The 16,634-nt window shown below is 58.0% G+C and overlaps 1 protein-coding gene across 1 annotated transcript in view; it reads right to left on the bottom strand.

Annotated features, from left to right (window-relative positions):
- The window catches only part of LOC136157330 (zinc finger protein 316-like), a 32,044-nt gene that overhangs the window by 11,439 nt on the left and 3,971 nt on the right, over positions 1-16,634 (bottom strand). Inside the window, exons 3-8 of the mRNA XM_065919251.1 lie at positions 14,415-16,324; positions 5,887-6,000; positions 5,056-5,108; positions 4,178-4,251; positions 1,890-2,019; positions 1,357-1,519 (exon numbers count right to left, since the gene is read on the bottom strand). Coding sequence (XP_065775323.1) covers positions 1,357-1,519; positions 1,890-2,019; positions 4,178-4,251; positions 5,056-5,108; positions 5,887-6,000; positions 14,415-16,324 — 2,444 coding nt within the window. The remainder of the gene's footprint in view (positions 1-1,356; positions 1,520-1,889; positions 2,020-4,177; positions 4,252-5,055; positions 5,109-5,886; positions 6,001-14,414; positions 16,325-16,634) is intronic.

The following is a 16,634-nucleotide window of genomic DNA, read 5'->3' on the forward strand; positions in this document are numbered from 1 at the left end:
TTCCAGCCTGCCAGACCACCAGACACTCACCTCCTGGCATCCTGCTCAGGTGAGCCAGGTAAGCAGCCTGATCAACATAACCCCACGGGTCATCCCAGACCATTACTGCCTGGGGGGTGGGGCGGGGCTGCACCCTAGGGTACCATGCTGGAGAATTTAGAACGGGGTGGTGGGGAGAGGGTGACAAGATGCCTGCCCCGCGGACAGCAAGTGGCAAACTTGGGAAACTTTCAGCAACTCTCCACTGAGATCCCACATCCAGGGAACCCACAGGGAGCAGTAGGAGGCATGTGTGGGCGCAGGGGCAGCTGGACCCCTTGCTACTCTCTGGTGGCCTCACTGGCCACACCTGTCATTCAAGGCCTTCCAGGCTTCCATCTTCTTCCTTGACTACCAGGATCCTCACTGCTTGTCCACAATTTGGGCCCCTCTACTCTTCTGGTGTGCCCCTGGCGCAGGTGTATCTGCGGGGCCATGCCCGCTGCCCAAAGGCAGCCCCTCACCCAGCAGCCAGCTCCCCAGACCTGCTGACACTTGTTGAACCAAACCCAACACCAACCTCTCCCCTACACAGGCACAGCAGGCCCTGACCCTGCATACCTCCCCTCTCCCCTGCCCACGGGGTCCTCCTCCAAAGGCCAGCCCCTCTCCCATCTCTGCAACCACACGGGGCAGCCCAGACCCCATATGACCCCAGGAAGGACCCCATCCGATCCTAGGAGTGAGTTCTGCAACCTGCCTCCTGGCGGTACAAGACTCGGCCAAGCTGCCCACCGGAGCCTCCATTTGCAGAAGGAAGACCCAGACAAGGCCCCCAAGGTCACTAAGCAGGCTCGCGGGGGGGCGCCGAGCCCAGCCATCCTACCCCTCCAGGGGGCTGATCAGGCCCCCGCCTCCCGCGGAAGTAGGGGCCAGGCCGTGACAGCCCCTCCTGAATGGGTGTGTCCCGGGGGCGGCCGCGGCCCAACCCCCGCCCCTCCGGCCTAGACCGTGGCGGGCACCTCCCAGAAGTCGCGCGCGTGTGTCCGCTGCCCGCCTACTCCGCGCTGCCCACCCGGACAGACCCCGGGGGTCGGAGCCCGCCCCCATCGCGCAGGCCGGGGCGGGGGTCCACCGGCTGCACTGAGCGTGGGCGCGGCCGCCCAAGGCCGGGCCAGCGCGCCGCTCCGGGCCCCCCCACCCCAGGTCCAGGCCGGGTTCGCCCCGCCGCGCGCCGCGATCTCCCCGCGGCGTCGCGCGCCGGCGTCCAGGGGCTGCGCGACCCCGACCCCACGCCCGCGCCCGGCCCGCCCGCACCTGCCGCCCGCGCGCGCCGCCCGCCGGCCCCGCCGCGCACTCACCGCGCCGCCCGCTCACCGCGCGCGCCAGCCGCCGAGCCGCCGCCGGACACCGGGGCCGGACCGGGGCCTGCGCGTCCCGCGCTACACAAAGTGACGGCCCCGGAGCTGCGCGGCGGCGGCGCGTGGGCACCGGAAGTGCCGCCGCCGGGCTCCGCCCCGCCAGTGCCCACGGGGGGGCACTTCCGGTCACGCGGGGTCCAGCGCGGCCTCAAAGGGTCGTGCGTGGGGGGAGAGGACGCGCCCCTCGCTCGAGGGCGCCCTCAGCCCTGGGTCCGCGCGCTCGCGGGCACCGGGACCCCGGGCCTTGGGCACCGCGGCGCCGCGCCCCCGCGCCTTCCCAGGACCCAACCCCACCTCGGGGGACTCCCCCGCCCCGCCTTGGCTCTGGAGACTCCCGCGGGGTCCCGGGCCAGACCGCGGCTCCCCAGAACCCGCGCAGCCTCCTCATTCAACCGCGATTCCAGGAGCTGTGCTGAGCACCAGAGCCGGTTGGCTCCATCCCAGGCCCCGCGATGGTGGAGGGAGGCGGTGACCCCTATGAGTGGTTACCCCTCGGAGAGGCTTCGTGCAGGGCCGCGTGCGCTCAGATCCGGACGGGGCAGGGCCGATCCCTGCCGGCCTGGGGCCCCAGGACAAGAGCAGGTGGGCCGGACGCCCACGGCTGGTGCGGGGGCCAACGCTGGGTAAACGGTGGGGGGTGGGGGGTGTTCCCAGAATGGAGGAGGACGCGGACCGAGGTGGCCAGTCATTGGGCCCGGGTCGCTGGATGAATGCAATAAGCCCTCAGATCTGGAAGCTTTCCATGTGACCAGGAGGAGGGCCCGCTTCTGGGAAGTGTTCTCCCAGCAGAGGGAAGCGGGAGGGGAAGACTGCCGCCCATGAGGTGTGAGAAGGTGAGGTGAGAGACTCAGGGGATGCCCACAGCCCTCCCCAAAACTTACTGTCCCCCCACTCCAGGGTCGCAGCTGCCGTCTTATGGTGGCATCTGGCACCCACGGAGGCTGGGCCCTGGGCCTTGCCCAGCAGTCATCGCACTGGTACTATTTTTCTTCTGTTTTCACAAGTGCCCCCCACCCCCGCCCCTTAAGACAGGACATGAACATCACAGCCTCACCGGGCTCTCAGAAGGTTCACACCTGCTTAAAATGACAGCGTCTCCCTTCCAGACCCGCGGTGTCTGGCTATGGATTTGCCCAGACCACGGAGGACTCAGACCTGCCTGCATAGGGATTTTCATCGCAAGGCGGGGGAAATGTAGCTGTGTGTGGTGATGAGGGTTAACTAAACTTACTGTGGCAGTCACTGCACAGGACACTGGACACCTAAAATGAATACGATGTTATATGTCAGTTATATCTCAATAAAGCAGAGATAAATATATATATACATACACACACACACACACGTATATATAGTTTCCCTGGCGGTCCAGTGGTTAGGACTTTGCCTTGCAATGCAGAGGGTGAGGGGTTTGATCCCTGGTCAGGAAAGTAAGATCCCGTATGCCTAGATCCCAAAAAGCCAGAACATAAAATAGAAGCAATACTGTAACAAATTCAATAAAGACTTTAAACATGGTCCACGTCAAAAGAAAAGAATCTTTAAAAGCTAAAAATTGAAGGTCTCATTAAAAGATGGGGAAAAAAATCAGAACTTCTGCCAGTATCACGCCAGTGGTTTGCAGGGTCCTGCTCCGCGACCTGAGAAGTGACCAGCCCCTGTGGATGGGACTGGGCTTTGAGGCTCCATGCCCATCCCCCCACCTTTCTGCAGTCCCACTGCTCCGTGGCACTCCCCATCTGGTCCTGTGGGCCTCCGGGACCCCCTCCCCACCCTTCACCCCAGGTGGTCCCATTGAGAAGATCTGAAGGGGAGATAACTCAGGAGAGCGGCAGAGCCAGGAAAAGGGGAGCACCAGGAATGGAGGCACCAGGGACTGGCTTCTGGACCTGAAGGGGTGGGGCGGGGAGGGAGGCTGTGCGGCCTGCAGGGAGCTGGAGGCGGGCGGTGGTGTCACAGGGTGGGAACTGGAGTTGTGGGGGAGGGGTGCAACTCCCCCACCCCACCCCACCCCCACCCCAGGCCTGTGCTCCCCTTCCTACCCTCCCAGTGCTGCCCACTGGTCAAGTCCACTGCTAATGTGGGGAGCAGAGGATGCAGTCAGAGTCAGGCCCCAGAACCAGATAGGAAACAAATGCGGGAGGAGGTGGTGGTGATTTAGTTGCTAAGTCATGTCTGACGCTTGTGACCCCATGGACTGTAGGCCGCCAGGGTGCTCTGTTCATGGGATTTGCCAGGCAAGAATTCTGGAGTGGGTTGCCATTTCCTCTACCAGGGGATCTTCCCAACCCAGGGATCCGACCTGGGTCTACTGCATTGCAGGCAGATTTTTAACTGACGGGGATTCTTAACGGACAGGGAAGCCCAAATCGGGGAGAGGGGCAGGTGAAACAGAACTGACAGCTCATCCCCGTCTTCCAACCCTCCACCTTGTCGGGCAGGGACCCCACGGCACCCCAGCATCTGCTCGGATGTCCTCTTGGCGTGTTCCCACCTGACCCCGCCCCTAAGACCCGATTTCTTCCCCTGATCTCCGCAGATGTTCCCAGCTGTTGAGTCCACCAACTCTGCCCACTGGGCACCCCCTGCCCAGTCCCTACCCGAGCCTCCTCCCTCAGCTGACCACCAGCCTCCCGAGGCCAAGCAGAGGCTGCCGCCCTCGGCCCTGCGGTTTCCTCCCCTCTCTGAGGGTCTCCTCCCCACGCCCCACCCCCAGAGCCTCTCCTTCCTCCTGCCCTGCGATGGGCAGAGTCCTCAAAGCTGGTCCCGTGCGGGACAGTGCGTGACGATCCCCGAGGAGGTCATGGAGCCCACCGGCTCCCACTCGCCCTCTGCCTCACGCCTGTGGAGACTGCAGGAGCCAAGCGTGCTCAGGCGTCCGCCCACTCTTCTGTAAGACTAAAACCTCAGCCGCTCAGCAGGCTCCTGAGGGCCTATGTTTGTTTTGGAATCAAATACAATTCCCCACTCTTGTGATCCCACCTGACTCCGCTCCTACGCTCCGCTGGACCTGGATTGGATGTATGGGCCTCGCCAACAGCCTCAGCCTGGCTGAGCCTCTGCAGGTGACCCCCCCCCCCCCGCCCGCCCTGCAGGCCTGGCGTCACCTTTGTACCTACTCAGGGCTGTCCCGAATGGACCACGCTTGGGCCTCGCATGATCTGAAGTCACCTGGCCTTGACTCTTCCAAGCACCTAAGTCCCGAGCTGCCAGGGGTCACAGCTGGCTGCCCGAAGGTGCCTGTGGGCACAGACCCTGGGGGCAGGACCCCTGCCAGGCAGGCCTGTCTTCACGGGGTGCTGGGGAGCCAGAGACCCAGCTTGCAGCCTTGATGCGCCTCCTCCCCTCCCCCGTTTCCTCTATCTTGCAGTGATATTCCTCGAAACGTCCTGTGGCCCTGTGCTTGGGCTCCATGGACTCAACAGTCCTAGCCACTGACCTCTCTGGCCACCTCTTCCTGTGGGTTCTCAACAGCGTCCTTCACGCCCTCTGAGGCCAGCAGCCTGACCCCTGCTTTTCCCTCATTCTCAGCGGGAGTTTTTGATCTGGGTGTATGTCCACGCTCGGCCTGTACACATCGTGCATGGATGAATATAGGACCCTGTGCTCCCTCCAGTTGGTGGGGAGTGGGGGAGATGGGGGCCCCATGGCTCACCAAGCCCTAAGGATCATGTCGAAGCATGTGAGAACCTTCTGGGGGCAGAAGGGCTGTAGGACAAGGTGCGAAAGCTGAGGGGGAGGGAAGCTAGCAGGGGTGAGACCAGCTACGGAAAAATCCAGAAGGCCTGTGGGAGTCACTGTGTTGCCAGGAGAATCTGGTGACCAGAGTGGTAAGTCTAGACTCAGCTAAGGCACCAGCCCCAGGCACAGGAAGACTCGGCTTTAGGGCCATCTGAATTTACATTGAAAGCGTTAGTTGCTCAGTTGTGTCCAACTCTTTTTTGATCCCATGGATTGTCTCATCCGTCCTTGGAATTCTTCAGGCAAGAATACTGGAGTGGGTGGCCGTTTTCTTCTCCAGGAGATCTTCCTGACTCAGGGATCAAAGCCATGTCTCCTGCCTTGTAGACAGATTCTTTACCATCCAGGGCTTCCCCGATAGCTCAGTTGGTAAAGAACCCACCTGCAGTGAAGGGACCCCGGTTCGATTCCTGGGTTGGGAAGATCTCCTGGAGAAGCGACAGGGGACCCACTCCAATATTCTTGCCTGGAGAATTCCATGGACTATACCAGGGGCTCACAAAGAGTCAGACACAGCTGAGCGACTCTTACTTTCACTTTCTTTACCGTCTGAGCCACCGGGGAAGCCCTGAATTTACACTGGGGGCTCTCAGAACTCAGTGTTACACTCCTAGCAGGCAGTGACAGAGAGCCCCGGGATCAGGGTTATAAATGGAGACAAAGCGTTAGTATTCCATGCTGTGGATGACTGGAGATGGACAAGGAGGTGGATGCTGTTTGGGGACATGAGAAAATCTAGATGTACCCAGTGCTGCCAGCCCCCTGGCTCTGTGAAGGGTGGCTGATGGGCCAGAAACACAAGGATCATCGGAGGAAGGGGGCCCAGTCCCACTCGAGACCTCTGCCAACACGAAGCCATCTGGGGAGAAAAGGAGGGTGAGTGGGCCTGCACTGGGGCTGGTCTGCCCTCCAGCCTGCTGCTTGTGAGCCAGAAAGAGGGAGGAGAAAGAGGCGGACGGGACCTGCCAGGGCCTGTGTAGCCCCAGACAGCAGGAAGCAGCAAGAATGAGAAAAAGAGAGACCCAAACTGGACGTTGCCCCTTTGCCCAGCCAGCACTAACCTTGAGCTGGAGGTCTTTCTCTTGGGGGTGCTGAAAGGGGGCTGACGGAGAGACTTCCTCAGTAGTCCAGCGGCTAAGACTCCACGCTCCCCATGTAAGGGGCCCAGGTTCCATCCCTGATCAGGGAACTAGATCTCACAAGCTGCAACAAAGTTCAAATATCCCAGGTGCCACATCTAAGACCCAGTGAAGCCAAATAAACATTTTTAAAAGGGTGGGAGGCTCGCAGAGGTGGGTTGGGCAGAGGGGAAGCAGCAGGGGGAAGGGCTGGCCTCAGCGTGAACAACTCCTGCACCTGCAGGTCTGGGGGAGGGGGAACAGAGCAATGAGGGGTGCAGGGCCTCCCGGCCCAGAAGACAGCAAGTCCTGGAGTCCTAACTGTGAGAGGCATATGGGGACGTGGTGAGGAAGTCCCCATGCCTTCAGGGGACAGGTGGCATCTCTGGCCTGAAAGATGGCCAGAGACTGGGATGCACTGGGGGCAGGGGAGACCTGGCCTGAGCAAGACCTGTCAGCTGGGGGGAAGGGTGGGGGGACTTGGGGCAGGTCGAGGGAGGGAGCAGGGCCCCATGGCAGCTGACAGCCCACTAAGGCATCAGGCAGAGGTGGGTCTTACTTGTTAAGATGGATGGTGGGGGTGGGAATGGCAGGGGTCCAGGTGGGTGGCTGGGTACTGTCCAAAAGCTCTTGAGGTGACCCAGGTGGAAAGTGGCAGGGCTTCAAGGTGACAAAATATCTTAATCCATTTGGGCTGCTCTAACAAAATCACCATAGACAGAGGGGCTGAAACATTTATTTCTCACAGTTCTGGAGGTTGGGAAGTCCAAGATCAAGGTGTTGGCAGATTCAGTGTCTGGTGAGAACCTTCTTCCTGGTTCAGAACTGGGGCCCCCTTGCTGAGTCCTCATGTTGGGGGAAGGGTGAGGGATCTCTCTGGAGGTCTCTTTATAAGGGCACTAATAGCCTTTGTGAGGACTCCACCCTCATGACCTAATCACCTCCCACAGTCCCCCGCCTCCAAAGTGATGGCATATATTACATCAGGGGTTAGGCTTCAACATGTGAATTTGAGTGGCGAGTAAGGGGCAGATACAAACATTCAGTCTCCGGCACAAAATGGGAATTAAGCTATGGAAATGGGAATGGCTGATGTGTGGAGCACCTGGTCACTTTGGGAACATATCTTGGTTCTGCGATTGTGACACTAATGTGATGGACTCTGCTCATTGTCCTTCCAGAGGGAGCACCTCCCTGCCCCAGCCCCTTCTGTCAGATGCCTGCACCCGCCTGGGCGTCAACTCCATTCTAGCCCCTCACTCAGCAGTGCAGGGCAAGCGTGGTTATGCTGGGCTTGGGGACAGGGCAGAGGGCAGAAAGGAAGAACAAACAGCTCCCTCCCAGTCTGGGTGCAGACAAAGTTGACAAAAATGTCCCCCAATCAGGGGCAGAGGTTCAAGTCCCAGCAGAGAGGAACAGGCAGGGGTGGAGTGTGGAGTGCAGACAGAGGCAGCACAAGCCAGGTGTGCAAAAGACTCCCTCCTCCACCAAACTTTTAGTCTGAGCCTCATCCACCTTGGGGCTCCCGTGTCTGTCTCTGCATTGCCCAGTTTTAGCAGAAATCCTGTCAAGTCAGTTTCGCTGGAACCCTCACCCTAGATATCAGATCATTGTCACATCCGATCAGAGTCCTCACGCCCACCATTCCCCAGGTGATGTCTGAACACCCTGGCCTGCCTTCAGCAAGAATCCTGTTGGGTCTGTTGAACCAGAACTCCCCCCACCCCGCCCCTGATGTTTCTTTCCTCTTAGTAATTTTCCATCCAGCAGTTTCCTCCTACCTTGCACCTTGGCTGTGAATCTCAGCTTGTCCTTGTGGTGTTCGGGATTGAGTCCACTTCTATTCTGAGACCTCTTCTCTCCTATCGCCTTAGGTCTTGAGTCCAGTTGGTTTTTACTGCTTTGATCACTGTCCCGCCCTGGTTCTCTCTGATGATGGCACTACTGCCCTCTCCCTTGGGCAGGGGCGTGTGGAGTCTGGGCGGAGACGTTGATCAGCACTCCTCTTTGCCAGACTCTTTGCCAGCCCGCAGCATGAGAACCCAGAAGGAACCTGGGGTGGGGGTGGCTTCCTGGAGGAGGTGTCAGCTAAGCAAGGCCTAGGAGCCTAGTGTGAGTGAGCTCTGCCCAGCTGAGGAACCAGCCCCTGAAGGCAATGTGCACCTGGGGATGAGTCTGTGCAGAGGTGGGGCCGACTCAAAGCCCGTGTGCTCAGACAGAGCCATCCAGGATCTCACGAATTCCAAATGCACTCAGATGTCTCATAACTCCCACGTGCCCGTGTCCCTGTTGGCGAGCCACAGGAAGGCTGACACCCAGAATGAACTTCATGACAGGCACTGGATGGCTGATAGCCTCCGCAGCAGCAGCATGCCCCGTGGAGGGCAAGGCAAGAACTAGGCAGATGACACCCCCACTCCCGCTGTGAATTCTATTTCATGCATGCATTTTCATGTGCATCCCCCAAGCTGTTTACAGACATATAAGAATGGAAATTTTATTAAAGCAAAAGTGTAAGATTTGTTTATTGGAAACCATTTGACTTCTTACATCTTATTTTGATGTGTTTAAAAGTTACTTCTTGAGAATTCCCTAGTGGTTCAGTGGTTAGGGGGCTTCAGTGGCTCAGTGGTAAAGAAATCTGCCTGCGTTGCAGGAGACCTGAACTCAATCCCTGAGTCAGGAAGATCCCCTTGAGAAAAGAATGGCAACCCACTCCAGTATTCTTGCCTGGAGAATCCCACAGACAGAGGAGCCTGGTTGGGCTACAGTCCATGGGGGTCGCAAAGAGTTGGACATGACTGAGCAACTGAGCATACACACACACCAGTGGTTAGGACCCTGGGCTTCCAATGCAGGGGGGCATGGTTTCAATCCCTGGTTGGGGAACTAAGATCCCTGCATACCACACGGTGCAATCAAACATAGAAACTAAATAAAGTTACTTCTTTTCCAGGTGAATTTGGAAGGTGCTGCCAGCACCGAAGGGAGAAATCAGGGGTGGAGGGCTCCATATGGACTAGTTTAGCCTTAAATCTTTGGAACGTTTAAGTCTAGGAGACCAACGAGTCCTCAGGTTCAGAGCTTCGGGGAGATACCTGGGTGGTGGCTGATGTCACCTCCTTGGATAGAGTCACGTGGCAGCCTACCAGACTCGACCTACAAGGGAGAATCCTAAGGGCATCACTATGCCCTTCTACCATCTGGGGGCCTCAAAAAGTCTTCATTCTACAATGTCTAAACTTTTAAATCTTGGGATAGTAGAAAGCCTTATCTCATAGAAAATCCAACCAGAGGAAAGAGTATGTGTTGGTTTCTTGCTTTAGATGCAACAAATATATTCCAAGTGCCTAGTGTATGTCAGGTTCATTTGCATACATTATTTTACCTGTTTGACATACAATAACCAGGAACAATGGATACTCTGGCTTCCTTGTTACAGGCAAGGGAAGTTGTCACATAGTAACTGGCGGCCAGAATTCCAATTCCCAAGTCCTCACCAGAGGACCATCACTAGTTTCTAAAAGAAGCCAAGCTGACTCAAAGGAAGCAAAGACAATACTAAGGGTTGAACTATTTTCTGTTTTATAGATTCGACTTTACCTTACTCCCTGGAGAGTTTCCATTTTACCAGAGACTTCTGGGCTTAGCCAGCCAGTCCCTGATATGGCATAAGTACAGCCCAGGGTCAGTCCAGAGAGATATTTACCTGGTTGCTAAGAAAGAAAAATGACAGCCTGCCCTACTGCTGTTAATGTGACTAACACATCCCAAAGAGACAGGAAGGACTTCATACTTAGCTCCTCTGTCTCACACAAGTGCCCAAAATAGACAAAACCTTGAGCCCTTTCCCAACCCCCTCATAGAAACAACCCTCTCCCTATCTTTTGCAAATCCTTGCAGATATGATCATTATATGAAAAGTTGAGACTAATTATACTCTTAGTAATTCGGCGGGGGGGAGGGGGTTGGTAAATTTTTCCCACTTTTTTTTTTTTTTCACATGATGAGCCAGCCTTGTAAGGTCTGAGCTCCGTTACGAAAATTCCCCAAGTCAAACTCCTTGATGCTCTTGTCTTTAATTTTCCCTTGATATCTCTCAACACACATGAATTATTCACATCTAACTGGCTACCAGCACAGAACAGATTAAGTGTGATATGAATACAGAAAAGCAGAGCTCCCCCATGACTTAGGGTTAGTGCTAGGGTTAGGGCTCAGGACAGAACCTGGTAAAGGCTGACTCAGGACAAAGAACCACTCGATTTGGTGGCTGAAAATGCCAGGAGGAGGTGGGGTGGAGCCCTCGCCAGGGCCAAGGCTCTGAGGGAGCCTGCATCCCTGCTACAAAGCCGTGGACCTGGAGTGGGTTATCTCCACTGGGAAGAGGGACAGATTTTAAAATATGTCCCAAGGTACCATACATGTGGCATTGGTCCTGCATACACCTGCGTCACCTCTGGAAGCTTGTCACCAAGTCAGAAGGAGGAGGTAAGGACCTCGAGGCAAATTTCCTGGGGCTCCTGCTCAGGCCCAAGAGGACACAGAAGCATGTCTTTTTATTTCATTTATTTTTGACTGTGCTGGGTCTTGGTTGCTGCACGGGCTTTTCTCTAGTTGTGCTGAATGGGGGCTGCTCCAGCTGCAGTGCCCGGGCTTCTCATTGCGGCGGCTTCTCTTGTTGGGGAGCAAGGGCTGTAGCGTGCTTGAGTCTCAGTAGTTGCAGCTCCCGGGCTCCAGAGCACAGGTTCAATAATTGTGGTGCATGTGCTCAGTAGGTCTGCAGCATGTCGGATCTTCCCAACCCAGGCATTGAACCCATGCCCCCTGCATTGGCAGGTGGATTCTTTACCACTGCGCCACCAGGGAAGCCCCAGGAGCATGTCTTAATCTCCAGCCTAGAATACCACCCACTCCCAGCCCCTCACCTTCCAGACCCACTCCCAAGCGTACTTCCCTGGTTCCTGCCAGGAGGTATTAGCCAGGACTTGCAGCTCCTTTAGCAAATAACCCCTCCCCTCTCTTGGCAGAGCCAGCACTGCCCTAGCCAAGCCATGCTGGGGCTAGGACCTCATTATAGGAGGACAAGGAGTGTCTTGAAAAACACCTGCCTCAACCACCTCTGGACAAGGTAAGAGGCACAGCTGATGCTTTTAAACTACATTTTCTTTCTTTGCTGCAGCAGGTCTTTTTTGCAGCATCATGCAGGATCTTTCGTTGCAGCTTCCAGACTCTCTAGTTGCAGCACACGGGCTTCAGGAGTTACAGCACGCAGGCTTAGTTGCTCCGTGGCATAGGGGATCTTAAATTACCTGGCCAGGGATCAAACCTGCATCCTCTGCATTACCAGGTGCATTCTTTTTTTGTGTGTGTGTGAATTGAATTTTTTATTAGAAAAAATGCCATGTTTTATAGATTACCATTTATGAGAATCCTACCAAAGCACTCCAACAAACTGGCCTTGAAGAGAAACAGCACAATGACAGAAAACTCAAGATACTGTACCTTTGAGGAGCCCGCAGCAACGCTAACTGAAAATCAACATACCTGGTGCATTCTTAACCACTGGACCACCAGGCAAGTCCCGAGAGTCGGAGGGAGTGTGTGCTCAAGGACATCCCCAATCCTATCCAGAAGTTTCATTCCTCTTGCCGCAGGCCCCGTGCCTGGTCTTTGGTAGTCGGTCCTTGGCAGGAAGAGCTGAGTTTCTTTATGGCACAGAGGCCTCCTGACTGTCCCTCTGGGCCTTTCAGTTGGTGACTGTGATCCCGAGCCCCTCTTTCAGCCACATCATGGCTTCAGTGGTGCTCAGCAAAACCAACCGATCCCACAGTCCCTAGAATAACTATTCTTTCGCATCTCCCAAGTCCTCAAGATGCCAGATGAGCTGGGGCAGCCCTTCTCACCTGGTATCCTGTCCTGTCCATCATGATAGCAGCCAGGAGTCACACAACAGGGAGAGCCTGTTCCTGTGATGGGGGAGTGGTCCAACCCCTCGGTCCCCACCTTAGACTCCACTTCCTAAGACCACCATCAACACCATCAATCTTAAGGTGGGCTCCTGATGAGCAGACCTGGAAACAAGGACTTAGGCGTGAGTGATTTATTAAGGCCCTGCTCCCAGAGGGTATCTGCGTAAAGGAAATCAAACAGGAAAGGAGAGGAAGCAGAGTAAGGGCGAGTCTCAAGGCAAACCCTGCAGAGGTGCTTGGATGGGATCCCACAGACAAGCTTGGCCATGATCCGTGCCTCCGAGCGGTGCGGGCTGGAAGGGGGAGGACCTTGGCTTGCAGCGTCCTCCCATACCTGTCTCTCACAGGCCAAGAGCCACTGTGGGGGAGGCAATCCCCAGGTACATCCAGCTCTCTGCACATGTGGGTCAAGAGGCTTCAGCAGCCCCCAGGGTCATCCAGCAAAGAGCTGAGGGTGGGACGGTTGAATGCAAAAGCTGGATGACAAGGGGAGACAAAGATGGTAAAAAGGCATCTGAGAGCATTTGACTGTTGAGTCTTACAGCCAGAGACTCTCAGGGCCAGGAGAGGCCCAAGTCCCCATGACACGCCTCCAGGTGACCCAGCACACTCGCCACGGTCACGGCAGTCCACACTACCGTTGGACTGGACGGCTTCAAAGCTTGTCCGGAGGAGATGCCCAAACTGGCTTCCTCCAGCATCCACCTTCTGGTCCCCATCCCTCCCAGTAGAGTTGTACTGCATAAGCCCATCCCTGGCCAAGAATCTCAGGCTGGAACGAAGGGTCCGGGGTGCAGAGCTGGGCATGGGTCTGAATACAAAGCTGTCTGCTTCTAGAGCAATGGGGAAAATGTGACAGAGAAGTGAAGCCCCGTAAAATCCAGAGGTGAAAACACAAAGACAGGACAAGGTATTTCCTCATTTTTGTTTATTTTGTTTCTCACTTACCAACACGTTGGCAAAACGGAGCAGGCTGTGTTAGTGAAGGAGAAGCAGGGAGGGGGGTCAGGCAGCATCTAAGGAGCCCTGTGGGGGAGTCGGGGGCAGGAAGAGCCAGAAGGACCAGTGGTGTCAGGTGCCCCCACATCATCCTGCCCTCCCACAAGACATCGAGATTGCCGCTGCTCCGACCGACCCCCAGACGTTTACAAAACCGCCATAAACACAATTTCTGTTGCCTCCCGTCCTTGTCCCCAGCATTCTCCTTCTGACCCCCAGTGACGAGGCAGGGTCTGCTCGGGCAGGCCCTCTGTACGGCCTAGCCTGGGAGTCCCAGCCCCCAAGCCGCAGTGGGTACACTGGCTTCTGAGAAGGCAAGGGGCGGGGGGCGGTGCTATGGGAGGTCTGTGGGAGAGATGGAAGGACCACCCCTTAGGACCTTGGACAGCACTCGCAGAATGCCCTCTGCTTCCGCCCCCGGGCTTCTATTCAAGAGGATTTAGGGACGGACTGTGAGCTTGGGAATACCCCCAGCGACTGCCTCGGAAGCTTGCTTGGGTGTGACCCTGGAGGGAAGGTTTCACCTTCGCCCAGAGTGGACTTCCTGGCCTTTGCACATTGACCCAGCGGACGCTGGGACCCTGTGTTCATGAACACAAGACATTTACATCAGGATTTCATCCACCCTGATGAACTTTCATTCGCGTATTTTCAAGGCAAAAGCCACTGAGGACAACTGAATGCTTTGATCAGTTTTCTACGTAGTGCAGATAAATTTCCTCTTCCCCCATGAAATAATTTTCACCAGGACTCTTTCACGTGCGTTATACCACGTATGTCGGCTTCCCTGGTTAGTGTTGGAGCTCTGTCGAATGGCACCCAACGTCTCGTCCTGCCGTTGGGCGTTTTCCTCTGTGACTCTCAACTCCAGTCAAGTCCAATTTCCCTGGGGGAGAAATTGGTACCCAAAGACGACCCTGAACTATGTGCTGTGGGCGGCAATGTGCCACCTCCGTGCCGCTTTAGCCTCGTCGATTTCCTCCCTGGAGTGTTTCCGAGGGTGAATCGGTCCGTCACTCAGTTGGCCCGGAAAAAGGATGCCAGCGATGTCCCAGCGATATTCCAGGATGTTGCGGAACACGGTCAAAACTTCCAAGCGCGCGCGGTGCTCCCGGGTGCGGGGGAAGCGGCGCCCTCCCTGACCTCGGCGCCCCGTCCCCAGCCCCGACCCCGGGTCAGGGCGCCTTGTCTGCCGCCGGCTCGGCGCGTGGGGTGCCCCCGGAAGCAGTGCGCGCGCCGCGGAGCAGGCCGAGGCCCCGGGAGCGGCCGGCGCCGTGCAGCTGGCGCTCGTGGCGGCGGATCTGAACCTTGTGGCGGAAGCGCTCGCCGCAGTCCTCGCAGGCGTAGGGCCGCTCGCCCGAGTGCGTGCGGCGGTGGCGCAGCAGGTTGGACGAGACGCTGAAGCGCTTGCCGCAGTCGCCGCAGGCGTAGGGCCGCTCGCCCGTGTGCGTGCGCTGGTGCTGCACGAGCGCCGAGCTCTCGCTGAAGCGCTTGGCGCAGTATGGGCACGCGTAGGGCTTCTCGCCCGTGTGGATGCGCTGGTGCGTCACCAGGTTCGAGTGCTGCGAGAAGCTCTTGCCGCACTCGCCGCAGCGGTGCGGCCGCTCGCCGGTGTGCGTGGCCTGGTGCCGCACCAGGTCCGTGCTGCGGCTGAAGCCCTTGCCGCACTCCCCGCAGATGGTCGGCCGGTCCCGGGCGCGCCGCCGCCGTCGCGGCGGCCGGGCCGGCGTCAGGGCCGCGCCGCCGCCCGGCGGGCCCGGGACGGCCACGATCGAGGGCGCCGACACGGCTGCCGCCGGCAGCACCATCAGCTCCTGCAACACCACGTAGCCCGGGGGCGCCACCACCACCGCGGCGGGCGCCCCCGCGGCGGCCGGCACCAGCTCCAGCTGCAGCTCGGGCGGCACGGGGGTCAGCTCCAGCTGCAGCTCGGGCGGGTGGACCCCGGGCTCCACCGGCGTCAGCTCCAGCTGCACCTCCGGCGGCTGTGCCAGCTGCTGCTCCAGTTGCTTCTCCAGCTGCTGCAACTGCTCCTGAAGCTGGAGCTGCAGCTGCCGCTGCTCCTGCTGCCGCTCCAGCTCCTGCCGCTGCCGCTCCAGCTCCTGATCGGACTCCATGTCCACCGGCATGAGCTCCAGCTCCACCTCCTCCTCCTCCTCTGGCCCCAGAGGCCGGGGCTGCAGCTGCTGCTGCAGCTGAAGCTGCTGCTGCAGTAACAGCTCCAGCTGTTCTTGCTGCTGCTGCAGCAGCTGCAACTGTTCCTGCTGCTTCTGCAGCTGCTGCTGCAGTTGCAAGTGCTCCTGCTGCGGTTCTAACTGTTCCTGTGGCTGTTGTGGCTGCTGCTGCCGCTGCAAATCTTGCTGCTGCAACAGCTGTTGCTGCAACTGTTCTTGGTGCTGAGGCTGTTCTTGCTGCTGCAGCAGCTGCAACTGTTCTTGCTGCGGTTGCAATGACTCCTGCTGTGACTGCAGCTGCTCCTGCTGGGGCCGCAATGGCTCCTGCTGCTGAGGCTGTTGTATCCCTTGCTGCGGCAGCTGCGGCCATCCCTGCTGCAAGTCCTGTTGCAGCTCCTGCCGCAGCTGTGGCAGCGGCTGTTCCTGCACGGCCCCCTCCTCTGATTGCTCCTGCCGCGGTAGCTGCTTCTGCTGCTCATACGGCACACACATGGGCTTTTCCTGCAGCTCCTGCCGCTGAAACCGTCCCTGCCGCAGCCGTGACCGCCGTCGCACCAGCCTGCGCTGCTCCCGTGACGGTTTCTGCCGAGGCATCAGCCGCAGCCGCGGTTTCAGCGACCCCTGTGGCGCAGACCGGGGTTCTTCCTGCAGTTCTGGCTGCGGCTGGGGCAGCGGCTCTTGCCCATCTTGCTGCTGCTGCGACTCTGGCTGAGGTCCTGACCCTTGGTTGTGTGGTTGCTGTTCTGGCTGCCGCTCTGGCGGCTGTTTTGACTGTTGGGTGTGCAGCTTCTGCCGTCCCGACACGGTCTCCTCAGCGACCTCACTGGCCCGCTTGGGAGCTGAGACTGCTGGGCGCGGTGGGCTGCTGCTCCTCTCCTGACCGTTTTCTTCCTCCTGACTCACACTCCCACCGCTGCCACCTGGAGTGGGAATGGCAGAAAGCCAAGAGAGAAACACCTGCAGTCAGCTCTCTGGTTCAGACTCCCATGATGTCCTTCCTTCCCCTTCCCCATGTACAGTCACTCTACGATAAGCTCCTGAGCCCTCAGCAGGGACCCCCAAACACGGGACCATGTGACAATGGCAGCATGATAGAAAGGGAAATGCCCAGCAGTGTGGAGTTGGCTTAGAAATGTATCCAAGGGACAGCTAGCTGGTTACATCCCTCTGGACCCCAGGCCCCCGACCTTTCCTCGGGGCCTTCTTCCACATAGGCTTGATGCTTAGACC

The sequence above is a fragment of the Muntiacus reevesi genome, chromosome 2 (genome assembly GCF_963930625.1).
Source record: "Muntiacus reevesi chromosome 2, mMunRee1.1, whole genome shotgun sequence".
In the NCBI taxonomy this organism is placed as follows: Eukaryota; Metazoa; Chordata; class Mammalia; order Artiodactyla; family Cervidae; genus Muntiacus; species Muntiacus reevesi.